Source organism: Camelus bactrianus, chromosome 8, assembly GCF_048773025.1.
Source record: "Camelus bactrianus isolate YW-2024 breed Bactrian camel chromosome 8, ASM4877302v1, whole genome shotgun sequence".
In the NCBI taxonomy this organism is placed as follows: domain Eukaryota; kingdom Metazoa; phylum Chordata; class Mammalia; order Artiodactyla; family Camelidae; genus Camelus; species Camelus bactrianus.
In genome coordinates, this window is record NC_133546.1 from 25,361,703 (window position 1) to 25,378,516 (window position 16,814).

Consider the following 16,814-nt stretch of genomic DNA (forward strand, 5'->3'; position numbering starts at 1 on the left):
TTCTAGATTAGCAGCAAGGAAATTTGTAGGTGCAGCAAATTATCGAGAGAAGATTCATAGTACTTTGACACCATGTGGGACTTTTCTCTTTGCTGGAAGTGAGGATGGTATAGTATATGTTTGGAACCCAGAAACAGGTAAATAATATTTCATTGAACTTTAAAATTTTATTTTGTTTTGTTTTTGGTGAAGTATAAAATCTACCATTTTATGGAATAATTTTCAAGGAAATTCTGATTTCAGGTTCTCAGTTATGTTTTTCAAAATTGGAAACCCCATAATAAAATTCAGCTGCAGTCTAAATATATATTGAATTCTGATCTTTATTGTTTTGGTATTTTCATGGATTTAGAATTTCACATTATAATTCAAGGTTTATTCTTTCCTTACCTGTAATGAGATATTGTCGGTCTTACAGAAGTATTTAATGAGGACTGTAACATAAAATACAGTGTTATAAACTGAATTTAGACTATAACTAGATATACAGATGTTTAAACATCTACAATACATTTTTATTAGAAACAAACATATTCCTATCAGAATTTTGGATGTCTGAAATGTGATAGCAATTTACCCAAATTACTGTAATTTAATTTTTTTTTTCAGTGAAACAATTACATTGGGCAGTTCATTTGTGCTTCACCTTGTTTTTTAAAAGAAAAGCCAAAACTATATAAACTTTTTTTTTAGCAACAGGAAGAAATTTATGAAATTTACTTTAAAATTTCTTTAATGCACAGCATTTGATTTGATCCCGCCTTTTTTATTTTCTTGATCTTTCCCTCTGGGCATTTTTAACTAGTCAGTTCACTTAGGTTTTTTTTTTTTTTTTCTTACTGTATTTTGATACTTTAGCATCAATTCATAAGTGTTAAAACTCTTTTCCCCTGCAGTCAGTGAAACTGGATTCTTTGCTTTCTGAGTTCTGATTTTCATAGGTTCCTTAAACTTCTGCTATAGGCCTCTTTTAGTCATTATAACCATATGTATCTTTAAAGCAGATGGTACCTCAAGCAGTCTCTGGAAGAAATATAGAAAAATTAATTTCCCACTAAACCTTCCCCAACCAGAGAGCTCCTTCAGTTTTAGTCCTGATATTCCTCCCCTCGTTCTCCCTGGAGTTCTTTGTTAGTTGGTGTTTGCTCAACTCTGTTAGTTCTCAGAGTCAGGTCTCTCTGCTTACAAGTTCTTTGTCTTTATTTTGTGCCTTGAAAACCTTAGTGAAAAGGCTGGACTGAAAAGTAGCAAAAGAAGGGCTAATAGAATGAAAAATAAAGATAATTATTTAATATAGTGGTACTCAAATATAAGTATCTGAGGTTTTCATGTTAAATAATGTGAGCTTTATCATTACTTATTATAAGTATTTTTAATAAGTTTGCAGAATAATCTTATAATGAGAACTCTCTGAGACAGTACAAATTATTGAATGTCTTTTCTTATTTAGGAGAACAAGTAGCAATGTATTCTGACCTGCCATTCAAGTCACCCATTCGAGATATTTCGTATCATCCACTTGAAAATATGGTTGCATTTTGTGCATTTGGGCAGAATGAGCCAATTCTTCTATATATTTATGATTTTCATGGTAAGTCCATTGCTTGATAAGTGAAGAATATTTAGAGTAACCTTTACATTTTAGACTGAACCGTAAATTATGAGCTCTGTAAAAACTATCATCCTTTGTATTAACAAAGCTCTCTTGAATATACTATAGAAGCCAAACAGCTTAAATAGATCATATTATTATTACATTATAACATTTAATTTTTTCTCAAGTGCTATTATTATGGAGTTTAAATATCATCAAAAGTACACATAATGGTTGTGCTCTGGTGTTGTAATCACAGAAAGGTAATTATCACTTTCTTTATAAATCAATTTAAATAAACAAAATTTACCTAAAAGTTATTTGGGAATATGGTAACTAAATTTAAAAGGTAAGTAACATTTAGGAAATATGAATCTTTAATATTTATTGTTGTGTATTGAGTGAATTTCTTACTCTATGTATTTCTTTTTTACTAATGTGCAGAGTTTAAATAAGTTGTAGTTTTGAGAGTTTTTTAACATAAAAAAGGCAAAAAGTCAAGTGTCAATGAAAATGAGATCTAGAATTAGAAATCTAATGTCTTTTTCTACACTGAGATTACACTATTCTATTATTTGGGGAAATAATAAGAAAATAAAGACTTTGGACACATTTTTCAGGAATAGTATGGCATTCTTAGAATTATTTGGATTTATGCTATTTTTCGTATATTTCTTTAATTTCTGTCCTGGAATTAGGATTTCATTGTTCTGCATCGTACCGGTAGTGCTGTCACTCTCAAAATTACAGTTCCATCTTCTTCATACATAAATTCTTTTACAGAAATGAATGTTTTTTTTACTAGTCTCTGGTTTGTTTGGGATATCATGTATATCATTCACTGTCTTTGCTAAGTTGGCTTAGGCACAATGTCATAAATGCATAAATATATGAATATGTATGTAGGTTATACTGCTGTGGAACTATTTGGACAGAATGTCTTAAATTAACGAAATGTGATTGGCTAAGCCTATTGCATTAATACAGAGTGAATGGTTAATGTTTGTGATAAGTTGTTAGTTGAGTGAAGTTCTAAATCTGAAGTCTTAATCATAATGTGGATTTTATTCTGCCTTTATAGGTGAATTATATTTGAAAATAATGTGTAAAATTGAGATTTATCTTGTTTTAAAGAATTTTACAAAGCAGAAATAATGAATTTCTCTAACATATTCAGATTTACAGAACACTGTTACTCACGGTGAAATTGTTAAACACAATACCACTTATTATTACAAAACAATCTAGCAGAATTTAAACACTGCCTGATTATAGGAAGAGACAAGTAATTTCTCAAATCATCCTATGTCCAAATCTGTTGTTTAATTCAAACATATATCCTGAAGCAGCTCTTTCTTTCGTCTACTTTAAATCTTCATATAAAGGAGGAGAGTTATACCTAAGTACTTTATAACTGGATCTGTTACACAGCAAAGAGGCGCACTGTTATTCCCTCGGCCTCTTAAGAAGTTTTACAACAGGTTTCATTTAAACTCTAATTTACTTTTTAGGCTTTTGAAAATTTCACTACAAATGCAAGTTAAAGTTCCACTCATCCTTTTTTCTTCAGTTTACTTTTTGTCTTTGATAGAAGGAGTTCATCATTAGATTAGCCCAGTTAAGTTTGCCCATTTGGTTTTTAGACAGTAGGTATTTAGACTAAGAAGTCCATTCTAGAAGCGTAAATAGAAAGAGCCAAGTGTTTTAGGAGTTCAGAAACAATGGTTTTAGGTTCAGTTCTGTTTCCTTAGTGACCTTGTGCAAGCCTCTGGCCTTCCCTCTCTAGTAGATGGTACTGCTACCAATACCTGTCCTAAGAGAGTTATTGTGAGCATACTGTGAGACAGGGACTGTGGAAATACTTTGTAAATTTGATAAGCATTATATTAAAACAAACAAACAAGATAAAGTGGGTTGTTACCACGCCCCAGCCAGTATACACTTGAATTTATGGAAACATATGTTTTAATATGCCGAGAAGCATCTCTGTATGGAATAAAATTGAAAAAAGTTTTTTTTCCCCTTTTACTCTTTCTGTTGGTCAGCCTTTCCCTTTTGTTTACTAGAGTGTGTACCCTTCTAGGTCAGTTGTATTAGAAAGTAAATGCATAAAGTTAAGAACATTATGTTATGTCTACACTGTCTTAATATAGAGGAAGGATTTCCATGAATATTTTAGAAATTTAAATATTCAAATAATATATATTTAAAAATTATTTTGTACAGTGTATTTAGAATAGTTTTTGCTATACTAACACATGTTTACAAACAAAACTCAAAATGTTTCAACACATTTTCCCAACTCTTTGCTGCTTACTTGTAAAAAGCAGCAGCTTAGGAAGAAGTTATGTAATCTCAAGCAGTGCAAGATTTAGCACAGTTTTTGTGAATGGTATATAACCATGAAAAAAATGAAACATTGTTTCAGTCTTTAAAATATTTTACTCATTACATACAGACCAGAATCATGAAGTCACAGTCTTTAAATTTTTCATTGAAAAGTGTAACATTTGTTACTGACCCATTATCTCTTTGCCTTTTATTTTATTTGTTTTTTTACCACAGTAGTATTTTGCTCAAACTTTCTTGTCTGAAAATAAAGTATTACATGTAGTTTTACATAAATGTTTTATGGTATAAAAATTGAAAGATACGAAACAGTTAACATGATTTTTAAAATTGTGTTTATCAGAGCTGCTGATACGTTTTGGCAATTTTCAAGGAAAATGGAGCAAGCTCATTTTTTTACTTTTATCAGTTAAATAAGCTGCAAATGAGACCACAGTGGTAACTGAATGTATCATCCATCTTTCAGTTCTAGCAAAATCTGTGAAGAGTCAGCAAGCGTCTTTCCCTGTTAAGCATGTGTTCAGGTTGTGGTCTTTTAAGTCTTTCATTCTACTGACTTTTTGCTTTTTTTGGTAAGAAATATGATTTTTACTTTCAGAAGGCAGTTTTATTTGCCTGATGTTGAAAGGGTTAATCATCTAGTAATACAAAATTTAGTCACAGAGTACCACAAATAATGTACTTTTAGGATTCCCATAATAACAGAGTACTAGTCAGAGAAACGGCTTCTACTGACTTAAATTTATGAAGCTAGACTTTAGCAGTTAATGTTCTGTTATTAATATTTGTCTGCCTCAACCTCTAGGATCCTGTACTATATTTAATAATAATCATAGCTAATACTTACAAAGAACTTTCCATATTTCTGTTACTGTTTTAAGCACTTTACGTATATTTAAGTTTTCACAGTGATCTTATGAAATAGATATTATAATTATCCCCATTTTATGGGAGCCAGGACTTGGATCTATACAGTCTAGACTTGCAGACCATACTTTCATTTGCTACAGTGAACTGCCTTTTAAACAGATTTCCTGAAATATTAGCTTTTAATTGTCTAATATGCAAGCCTTTTTTTTTTTTTCCTACAAAACCATTTGCTGTATGCCTCTCTGTGGAGTCTGTGACTTTGTATTATCTATATTTTGTGGAAAGTAGAGATGGAGGCTTACCTAGCTTTAATTACTAGTACCTTGTCTGAATACTGATACGTATTGAATATATATGTAGTATTGTGAGTAGATTCAAGTCTTAATTTGGGAAGTTCTCATTATTACTTGATAATCCTAGGTAATGAGCCCAATTTTTTCACTAGGTGGCAGTATCTCCTCTGAATCAGTATTAATTCGGGCGTGCTTTTCAGTCGTTGTGTCTTAGGTAAAACAAATCTTTACTGAGCATCTATTGTGTGCCAAGTTGAACACGGCTGTGAAACCCAGGCATCAGAACAATGCTCTTTTCCAACCTTTTGTGCTTCCTAAGTAGTTGGTAAACCTCTAGAAAAATTTTAGTTAAACTGAAAAGCAATCTACCATTGACACAAAACATAATTTTGTTTATAGAATCCATGTTCGTTAATGACTACCTGCATTGTCATTGTTGAGAGCCTTATTTTTTACATTGTGATGTGTTTTTCCGGAGTTCAGGGCAATATGTACCTTTACAGTCCTATAAAAATGTTGTTACATAATTTGCTCAGTAACAAAAAGCCCATGGTGTTTATAAGGCCCTCTGTCTAACATACTACTTTTCTATGACTGATGTGCAATAAATATTTGAAATAATTAAAAATCCCATAGAATAGCATTTTCCTTTACATTTTATAAAAATATAGAATAAAAGGCATGATCTGTTAGTAAATGTGGGACTAATAATAGTCGTAGTAGTAGCAGCTGACATTTATCAAGTACTTATGCTAGCAAGCATGTGCTTATTCAGTATCCCCTACTCTCCTGAGCATTTTACATACAGTGTCTCATACAGTCCTCCCAAATCCCCACAAGGCGAGATGCCATTATTATCCTCATTTTGCAGATGATAAAACTGAGGCACAGGGAGAATGAAGTAATTTGCCTGAGGTCACACAGTTGGTAAGTGATAAAGCTAACCAGGCTGTCTGACTCCAGGGCCATGCTCTTAAACATTCAACTGTCTGTCACAGCTACTTATTTAGTCTTTCATTTCCTATTTCATGAAGTAACTTAAGAAGGTAGCCACATGTACCTGTGGTGACTTGTAGTGTTTGTTTTCAATTTTAATATGTAGGAAGACCCTTTAAGATTAAAAGGAACTTTAGTTATTTAGTATCATTATTGATTGTTCACTTTTTTACAAATGTTGGGGGTAATTATAATGCATTAAGCCATTATATTTTCAATGTAGTCCAAAATATGAGTTTTCTTTATTATGTAGTATTGAATTTTAATTTAACTACTTTTATAATATTTTTGCAATAAGATAATGTCTAGTTGAAATAAATTTGATATTTTAGTTGTATGTGTAATTTAATAGTGTTCTCGAAGTACTAATTGTGAGTGATTCAAAAGTAAACTCAGATACTATAATCCTCATGCTTAGATAAGATTATGCAGTAACATGTATAACTGATTGTAGGTCAGAGTTTTAGATGCCCATCATTAGCCTAGTAGGAGAAATTAAGAGATAGAAATGCCAAGTTTTAAGACATACTGAAACTACCTATTTCTTGGTCATTTCCTGAAATATCTATTCTAATATTCCACACATGATGTATACCTCTGATTGAAAGCTGTGTCATTCAGGGATTTAGGACATATGGAAAATGGCTTAATGGCTTGAGCACAAACTAGAGCCCTGAATTCCTCATCCAGGCATTTTCTTATGCTTGTATTGGTGCTTTTTAAAGTGCCCCAGGAAGAAAGGATGGTACTGTGCAAAATAGACAACAGTGTGGTGGGAAAGACTGAAGTAGGAGTTAGAGCGTTGGGATTCTAGACAAAATGCCATCACTTTCTTTTTGACCCTGCTTAAAAAAAATTTAGCATTTCTACATCTGTTTTTTTCCCCTGAAAAATCGAAAAATACTTGTTCTATTTTATTGTAATGTTTTTATCAAAGGACAAAGTGAAACTATAAAGCAAGGCATGGAGCAGAGATATGTGAGCCAGGCTGCAGTAGGGAATCCTAGCCATTTTCTGTAGCAGTGTATATGTTGTACACTTTCAGTTGAAAAGCATGATGTGTGATAATTGACTGATGATGGGAGAGGAAATCAACAAAAGTACAATCCAGGTACTTCAGGGGAGTTTATTACATTTTGATGTTCAACTAGTAGATGTGCTGAATGATGGAAGATGCTCTCCCATTTGGTTGTCTATGAGATGTGAATCTTTTACACTTTCTTGTGTAGCTTTTTGAGCAGTTTTATTAGTGGCACTTGTACCTTCTCCTTGATATAATTTATGTGTCAGGGAAATACAAGATTATTAACAGGCCCTGAAATATACCTAGGCTACTAGAATTGAAGTATTACTCAGTAGAACATCTTCAGTCCATTGACATAATTTCTTAAGACTAGCTGAAGCAGGAACAAGTCAGGCCAGATAAAATAAAATTAAAATATATATATATAAACTTTTGAACATTCTTGTCTTAATCAATTCAGACTGCTATAAAAAAAATTCCAGAGACTAGATGGATTATAAACAACAGAAATTTATTTTTTATTTTCTCACAGTTCTGAAGGGTGGGAAGTCCAAGATCAAGGCACCAGCAGGTTCTGTGTCCAATGAGAGCCGACTTTCTGGTTCATAGACAGCACCTTTTGGCTGTAACCTCACATGATGGAAGGGGCAGGGGAGCTCTCTGGGGCCTCTTTTAAAAGGATACTAATCCCGTTCATGAGAGCTCTCATGATGCAAACACCTCCCAAGGGCCCCACCTCCTCCTACCATCACCTTGAGGGTTGGGATTTCAACATAGGAATTTTAGGGGAACACAACATTCAGACCACAGAAATTCTCTTCATGTAGCAGATACAAGAGGAAGAGGAGGGTGCTGTGTGACTGCTGGAGGTGGGGAAACTAGAAAAGTAGACCTGCCAGCTCGCACTAATCATATTATAATTAGAAATAGAAATACTTATAAGTAAATTAGGTATCCAGTAAGATGGCTGTACACAGTAACAGGGCTCTTTGTAATAACACATCTTGACCGAAGGAAATATTACTGAAATATAGTGTAAGAGGAAGAACATGCTGTTTTTAGATGTACTTTATTATAAAGTCAATAACATAAGTACATGTTTTAATAATAACAAGCCTTGTATTCTCTTCAAATGCAAAGGGCACAGGATTAAAGTATCTTATTTCCTCCATTCTTCCTCCTATAAAGATAAAAATCTCCTGAGAAAACCACATTATTTTTTTTATAATTGTTTAAGTCCAGAACATACACAAAAGCAGTGAACTTACTATATAAATCAAAAAAGAGTGTCAACTATGAAAATATTTAAAAAAATTTTTTTTAATTCTGTAAAATATGGAATCCCAAATTACAGCTGGTTGTAGGTAAACTTAGAAGAATTTGGATGGATATAGCAGTCCTTTAAGCAAATGTAGTTGTCACCCATGTCCCCAGCCCCTTGTCCGTTCCTCTGCTCTACCCCTTAGCACATAGCAGTAGTTTCTTGTTGACCTCCAGGAATTCAAACCCAAGAGGAGGCCAGTGTCTTTGTGTTCCCAGAGCCTGCTCTAGTGCACTCCTCAAAGAGTCATGGAAGGATAGGGATGAGACTGTTAAAATTGTAAGTTAGATTAGAGCGAAGTTTTAACCATACAGAGTTAAATTAGCACAAAGCAGAGAAAATGACTAAGTGAAGAAACACAGTATTTTAATTGCAACATCATACTCTAACCATGACCTGTATGAAAATGTTTTAGAAACCTTTGAAATGTTAAAAGCATAGAGCTTGAAGGAATTTCAGAAATCATCTATTATAACCTATTTTACAGCAAAGTAATCTTATACAAATGGATGTCTGTATTTGTAAAGGGTGGGGGAGGGGAAAGAATGCAAGAACTTGTAAGCAGCTTGTGTTTGTAGCATCTGAGAAACTAGGTCTTTGTGAATATTTCTGCAGTTTTTTTTACGGCTGTCTTCACAAGCTAGAGGTGCTAAAGATAAAGTAGGGTGTTAATTTGACTCCTTGAAATCCAGTCAGATGGTTATTGTATAGAAGATTCCCTTTAGACAACAGAAGCAAGTATTCACAATTGTTAGAGGTTTATTTTTGTTATCTACATCCATATAGGCCATTTTAATCATTTCTGAAAGGCATCTTAGTGCCTGGAAAAATAAAGAAACGTACATATTTAGGCAACGTCTTCTGTTATTTTCTACTAGTTGAATTCCTTTTTTAAAAAAGGAAAAGTATACATGCTTAGCATAACATAATACTTAGAAAATACAGTTTGGCAAGAAGAATAAGATAAACCAAAATCCCACTATCCCATGTAACTGTTGCCTGTATCACCATACATGCTGTGTGTGTGCTCACTCACTCAGAACTTGAAGTGACATCGTGGTTGGCTAATATGTATCTGGCAAGTACAAAAATAGGGGTAGTCAGAAAATTCCATTAAGTAGTTAAACCCAGTTTTACTTTCCATTCACACTAGCAAAAAACAATTAAGTGTTCAAAAGACAATTTTGAAAAGCAAATAAGGCAAAGTTCATGGAACACAATTTTTATTTGTTGATTCATTCATCGTTGACTTATTTACTAATGTTAAACTTCTAGTCCATTGAGCACTTTTCTTTTATAGCCTCAGAGTTTCTGTTTTTAGACAATCTTTTATTTGAGGTAAATAAATGTTCTGAGTGTTATGAAAAGTTCAAACTATATACTGAAAAATAGTAACCAGACCCACAAAATCTAAGTATAGAACAGCTACACTTCCATCTGAGAACAGTAACTGGTGCTGAGGAATGCGCATCACTGCAAAGGGGGGATTGTAGGCATGTCTTCTCCCTCGATTGTGTCCTCTGGGTCTTACTACCATCAAAGTCTGCGGGGAAAGAGCACCAGTTACATTGAGCTATCCTTCATTTAGAGCGCGTGAATGAAGTAGTACACGAATACAAAGATCAAAGACCTAACATTTTTTATAGGTGCTATCTCATATTCATGCTTTGTGAAACCAAAGTTGATAACTAAAAAAATAGTGATCATCCTTTTGCATATTCATTATATTGCTTTATAAACTTTTTCCTTCTGATTAATAATACATTATGAGCAATTTTCCATCATGATAATTATACATCTGTATGATTTTAGTGGCTGAATTCCCTTTTATTAAATGGATACACCATAATTTATTTAAACAACTATTGCACAATTCCACTGTTACATGTTTCTCAATATTTTAAACAATACTTCATTACACACCCGGCCACTCTCACTTAGCTTGTTCCTTGGGCAGAAAATGCCTTGAAGTACAGTAGGTTAGTTCAACAGACAATAAAGGAAGCATCACTTTCTAATTTGCCTTTCCCCCCTCATTTCTTCTTTAATTATTAGTAGTTTGAATATATAGTTCTTCTTTAGTGAATTTTCTCTTATTAGACTATTGTCATTTGCCCATTTTTCTATTGGATTATTGATTTTTTAATTGATTCTATGATTTATTAACCCCTTCTATCACTTCCTTTTTGTGAACAGTTTTATTGAAGTATAATAGACATACAATAACTGCATATATTTTTTAAGCGTATACTCTGATAAGTCTACACTTACTTATATACTTATGAGTCTGTCACTTCATTCAAGATAAGGAACATATTAACATGTTCATTATCCCCCAAAGTTACTGTGTGTGCCTTAGTAGTCTCTCTCTGCCTCTCTCTCCAGCCCGGAAAACACTATGAGTTTGCATTTTCTAGGATTGTATGTAAGTGAAACAGTATATACCTTGTACTCTTTTTTGTTTGGCTTCTTTCACTCATAATTACTTTGTAGTTGATCTGTGTTTTAGAGTTTATCAATAGTTCCTTTTTATTTCTGGGTGTTTTATTGTATCAGTGTATCACAGTTTGTTTTTCCATTCACTTGTTGATGGGCACTTGGGTTTTATCCAGTTTTTAGCTATTACAAATAAAGATGCTATGAATATTCGTCTAAAAGTTTTTGTATAAACATATGCTTTTATTTCTCTTAAATAAATTCGTAGAACTAGAAGGGCTGGATCCCATTACCGACATACATTTAACGTGTTAGGAAGCTGCCAAACTGTTCTCTAAAGTGATTGTGCTGTTTAACCTACCCACCGGTAGTGTATGTTTCAGTATCTCTGTATCCTTGCTAAATTTGAAATGGTCAGTCTTCTTAATTTTAGCCATTATGATAGGTATGCAGTGCTATTTCATTGTGGTTTTAATTTGCTTATGCTAAATGACTAATGATGTTGAGACCTTTTCACGTGCTTATTTACCATCCATATATCTTCTTTCGTGAAGCGTCTATTCAGATCCTTTGCCCATGTTTAAAATTAGCTTGTTTTCTGATTACTGATTTTTGAGTTAGTTTTTCTATATACAAGTGATGCTGTATCAGATATATGATTTGCAAGTATTTTTTCCAGTCTTTAGCTTTTCTTCTAATTGTCTTAAAAGTATGGAAGAACAGGTGTTTGAAAATTTTATAAAGTCCAAAATTGTCCATTTATTCCTTCATGGACTTTAAAATTATATAATTATTTAATCAAGGAAATACTATTTTTAGTGATTACCTTTTATTTTTTCTCCTTTGCATATACAAGCAGGCATTTAAAATTTTTCAAATGCATTTATTTTAAGTGATCAAATGAGATAATATATGCGAAAGCAACTTAAAAAATCACAAAGTACAGTACAGGTTCTGTTGTCTTCATCATCATCATCATCATCATCATCATCATCATCATCATCATCATCATCAAAAATATTCCCCCTTGGAGTCATGTCTTCCACTCTGGGGAATTAAATCAAAGAAAGAATTCTTTTAAAAAATAAGTTAAACTATAAAAGTACTTATTCATACATGATCTATAATGCACAAAAACAGAAAACATTATAAATATTTAGTAATAGGAGAATGTATAAATAAACTGGCACTTCCATAGATGAGATATTGTAAAGCATTTATAAATCATAATTACATAGTTGTAGAAGTATGAAAAATTTGCATTTGAATTGAAAAACTGTAAAATTGTGTTTACACTGTGATATCTTACATATAATGTACATATGTATAAAGATTAAGAGGGGTAAGAAATATAAAAATGGTTGTTTTATGGGGATTGGTTTGTGAATAATTATTGTTTTTGCATTTTCTTTAATTCTATTATGCCTTTGATTTTTTAATACTGTATTTTCTGTATGTGTCTCTTTAAAGTTAGAGTCCCATCCCAATTTGTTCTGTTTATCAGATCAAGATACTGCATGGCCTTCAAGGCTCAATTATACCGCCCGACATGAAGTAGTCTGTGAAATTATTACATTTCCTTCTTAATGTTTATAGTATTTAGTACTTTCACATTTTGTCATTCATGTTGTATTATTATTACCCAGAATTTAAAATGTATTATGCACTTTCTGATCATTCATTTAATGCCACAGTTTCATTGCTTAATTATTGCATTATGCTTTTACTATGATGCTTTGAACTAATTATGAACTCATTTTTCCAGTTGCCCAGCAGGAGGCTGAAATGTTCAAACGCTACAATGGAACATTTCCGTTACCCGGAATACACCAGAGTCAGGATGCTTTATGCACCTGCCCTAAACTGCCTCAAGGCTCTTTTCAGATTGATGACTATGTCCCCACTGATAATTCTTCAGTGAAGATGCAACAAGTGAAACAGAGACTCGATTCTGTCACAGTATGTTTGATTATTTTATGTGGTTAAGAAATTGGAAATTTTAAAACCATTTTGATCCTATTTTACATTGCCATTTTAATCAAACAAAACAGCTACTTAGAACTAGACCTTCTTATACTTTTATAGTTCCTTTCTGGTACTTGTTCTAAAATCACTAACTGCAGTAAACAGACTGAACTTAGTTAAGATAATCTGTCATGCTTTCCTGATTTGGTATCTCTGTAAAGACTAGCCCAAGACCTGTTTCTCTGTTTAAAAATATATATGTGTATATCTGCATGTTATATACCTGCAGATATACACACACAACAAATACCAACCTGGGGAAATATTGACATAAAATATGTAAAAGGATCAGCCTTCTTAATATTCAGGAACTAAATAATAAAGAAAATGGTGAGACTTCAACAAAGAAGTGGATAAAAGAAATAAACATGTACTTCCAAAAAAAGAGTAGGTACGAGTGTTTCATAAGCATAGTTTAAAGTTCTGTCTCACTCCTAAGAGAGGTGCCCAGAAACCAGGCGTTGTCCATAAAACTGGAAAACAGATAATGAAAATGAGGATGAGGATGCCTGGTTAAAAGTTGTGTGCTGTTCTGTTAGTGTATTACTACACAGTCTTTCTCCAAATGTATTGAGAAGCTTGACTGTCCTTAAAAATACTTAATGCTCTCTGACCATAATAGTTCTTCTAGTTAAAATTAGCCTGAGCTCCTTGAAGACCAGGACTTTGCAGGCTTGATCCTTGTGTTGTCATCTTTTGGCGCAGTGCCTGGCACTTAATAAATACCCCTCTCCCTCCTCCTTTGATAGGAATCTTGACCAGTTTTAAACCAAACATAGGAGGAACTACATTGAGACATCTTTAGTTCTGACTGTGTTTGGTTCCTCTCTCCTTTTCTTTCTTTAGAATGTTAGAGAGTTTGAGGTATACCAGGGTGCAGATCACACTCAGACAGTGGGGTTAGGTTTAGTTGGAATTGGGAGAAATTTTTTTTATATTTCTCAGTATAAATTTTAGAATGTGTGAGTACAAATGAATAAATATTTCAATGTTGTAATTATTTATATTTTAACATTTTAAAATAATTGAATAATGCATGGTATTCCAAATTTTAAAGTGTGAATAGGTAAATGGAGTTTTAAAAATTAGAGAAAAATATTTCTTCACTGGGAAAAAAAGAAATGGCCCTTATCAGAAACCTTGCATGGCAAAATGACTTCATTTACAGACTTAAAGGCAACTCACAGATAGATATATAAAAACAAGTTTCCTACAGTCTGTTAGTCTTTTACACTATAAAATGTAACATCCTGGAATCACCTTAGTCTTGTAGCTTTTCTCCTGTGTCATCTTGTATAGCTGTCATCCTCAAATAAATAAAAGTAGATGTAAAGGAAAAATAAAACCAGAAAAATATTTTTTAAGATAGGAAATCAAAGGCAAGGGGAAAATAAATTATTATGAGAGAAAAACTTATTTCTCTTAGAATCATAGATTTATTTAGCTTTTACTAAATCTTTTCTTTTAAAAATTATTTAGTGAGTATGTTTGCTTTGGGATTGAGATAGATTGAAACTGCCTTTGGAAATGAAAGCTTTGTCTATTTGCTGTGGTTTTTGAAAAACCATGTATTTCCCGTGTTGAGAGGATTCTCTGAACTTTTTTTTCAAATGTTATCTGCAGTGCCTTTTCTTTCAGAATGTATTTAGTATGTATGGAAATAAAACCAAAATGTCTTTTTTATTCCCAGAGAGCTCCATTCTTTTTATATTTTGCAAATTTTTAGGTTGAGTTGATTCCCACCTTTTATCACAGTTCCTTTTCTCTTGTTTCTGGAATTGTGTTTTGGTAGACCCCAAATTCCTTTGTCTGTTACATTTGTTAGCCTGTAAAAGGCTGTGTCACTGGTCTTCTATGTAGAAGTCTATTGGAGAAGACAATATGACTCCTGTATCATAGAAGACTGTATTACTGGAAATAGTTCTTTCTTTATTACCATAGTAAGAATGTTTTTCTAGTGAAATGTAGTTCGAGTTTAGGACATGATTTGTGTGTGTGTGTGAATTACATAATAAATTCAGCTCTGCAGGTATTTAATAGGTGTTTACCCATTCGTGAGTAAAGGACACCAAAAATAGAGAATTTTCTGTTCTTGGTAGCTTTATCATTTACTCATAATAAAACTCATTCAGCTGTTTCGCATTTAACAGAGTTGACTGTGTACTACTGCTGCAGCAGCACCTAAAGGGTATTCTGCAGCCCAAATGAGACCTCACAGGTGGTAGACAGTGTCTTGAGAGCATCGATACAGCTCATTCTAGGTTTTCAGATCCAGAAATTTGGTCTTTTCGGTGCATCCAGAGCTACTCAGAATCTGGGGTACCCGCTTAAAGTAAGCAGTTCCACAAAAAGTTGGTTTATAAACTTAAAAACATCTTATAATAAAAGATACCACTCTCTAGCTGCTTTAGCACTCAAGACCATTCCCTCTCTTTAAAATTAACCTGAAGTCTAGGTCAGTGACGACAGAGTTGCTTGTCAAGCAGAGTCATAGGAATAGGGATTGAATGGGATTTATGCCAATTTTGAAAAACAAAGATTGATTAGTTTTCTCTACCCCACAGGCGGTTTCACCTTATGATGATTGGTGATCAGTAACATGTGTTTAATTATGAGTAATAACTGACATACTGAATTCCTGGTACTATGCTAAGTATTTTACATGTTCATTGCATTAAATCCTCAAAACCATCCTATAGTTGTGGTTGCCAGTATTATCCGCATTTTACAGAAGATGAAGTTGAGGCTTAGAGAGATCAAGCGATATTGCCAAGGTGACACAGATGGAAACATTGGAGCTGAGATTCAGTCCAGGCAGTCAGAATCCCATGCCTACTGTTTTACTGTTTCCTTTTAGTGATTGAAACTACTAATATCCTTTAGACTTAAGTGTCTGTCCCTTAGAAATTTCTGGGTTTAAAAAAAAAAACTGATGTCCTGTCTTTCAGTTCTCTTTTTTTCTGAACTCCACATTGTTACTATTTTTCTCTAGTTCTGTGCTAGGCTGATGATCCATGCTGGTTAACCTTAGACTTGAACATTTTTTATGTCTCCTTAGCAGCAAATTTTCAAATTGTCTATTTTATGTTGACTTTTACTAACTTCCTTTTCAAAAGTGACCTTTTCTTGGCCTTGTACCATAAGTTGTAAGCTGTTTCTTGCTGTAGCTCCTCCAGTCATATATTTTACTCTTCAGTAGTCTTTATTATTACATTTCCTCTGAAATAAATTGTTAATATGGGAATTATATGTATGGGTATTGTCATTTATGGAGATAATTATATACTGTTGTTCAAAGTGTGTCTTTTCGAGGCATTAGTGTTCCAGGACAGAAGTTTAGTATTTCTGCTAAGTTTATTGAGGAGACAAGTTTTTCTTGAGGCAGATACATGTGGGCCCTCCAGAATCTTGTTTGTCAGTGCCTTTTTTTTTTTTTTTTTTGGAGGTTAGATTTACCAAGGTCATATCATCAAGTCTCTTTAATTTACATTCTTTCCAGCTCTTTGGAAACAATGCAGAGTGACACCTGCAGGGTGATAGATTAAAAAAAAAACAAACAAAAACTCTCCCAAATGTTGACTTTGGTTATTAAAAAATTAATATCTGAATGTATTTAAAAGAGTTGATATTATATTAATATGAAGGTATGAGCATTTCTTTACTTATTTTATTGTATTTCTTTTAGGAGGTGATACGAGCCTGTGCTGCAAAGGTAAGTACTTTTTATTACCAGGAAGATAACTTTCATTTTCATTGTCATACACCAAATAATTAAAACATACCACTCATAGTTTTTAATAGAACTTTCGCAAAAGTTCATCTTATACGTATTTTCTGTATTTGAGTTTGAATTTATCAAGGAATCATAATACTGGAACTTGAGAATTTAGCAATCAGCTTAATATT

At 32.9% G+C, this 16,814-nt stretch overlaps 1 protein-coding gene across 15 annotated transcripts in view; it reads left to right on the plus strand.

Moving 5' to 3' along the window:
- AHI1 (Abelson helper integration site 1) overlaps window positions 1-16,814 on the plus strand; it is a 176,163-nt gene that overhangs the window by 50,823 nt on the left and 108,526 nt on the right. For all 15 annotated transcript variants that reach the window (XR_012508578.1, XR_012508579.1, XM_074368302.1 and 12 more), the window contains exons 16-19: window positions 7-137; window positions 1,451-1,591; window positions 12,649-12,842; window positions 16,594-16,620. Coding sequence is in view for 13 of the 15 variants with exons in the window: in XM_074368302.1 (XP_074224403.1) it covers window positions 7-137; window positions 1,451-1,591; window positions 12,649-12,842; window positions 16,594-16,620 (493 nt within the window). In the remaining 2 variants the exon portion in view is untranslated. The remainder of the gene's footprint in view (window positions 1-6; window positions 138-1,450; window positions 1,592-12,648; window positions 12,843-16,593; window positions 16,621-16,814) is intronic.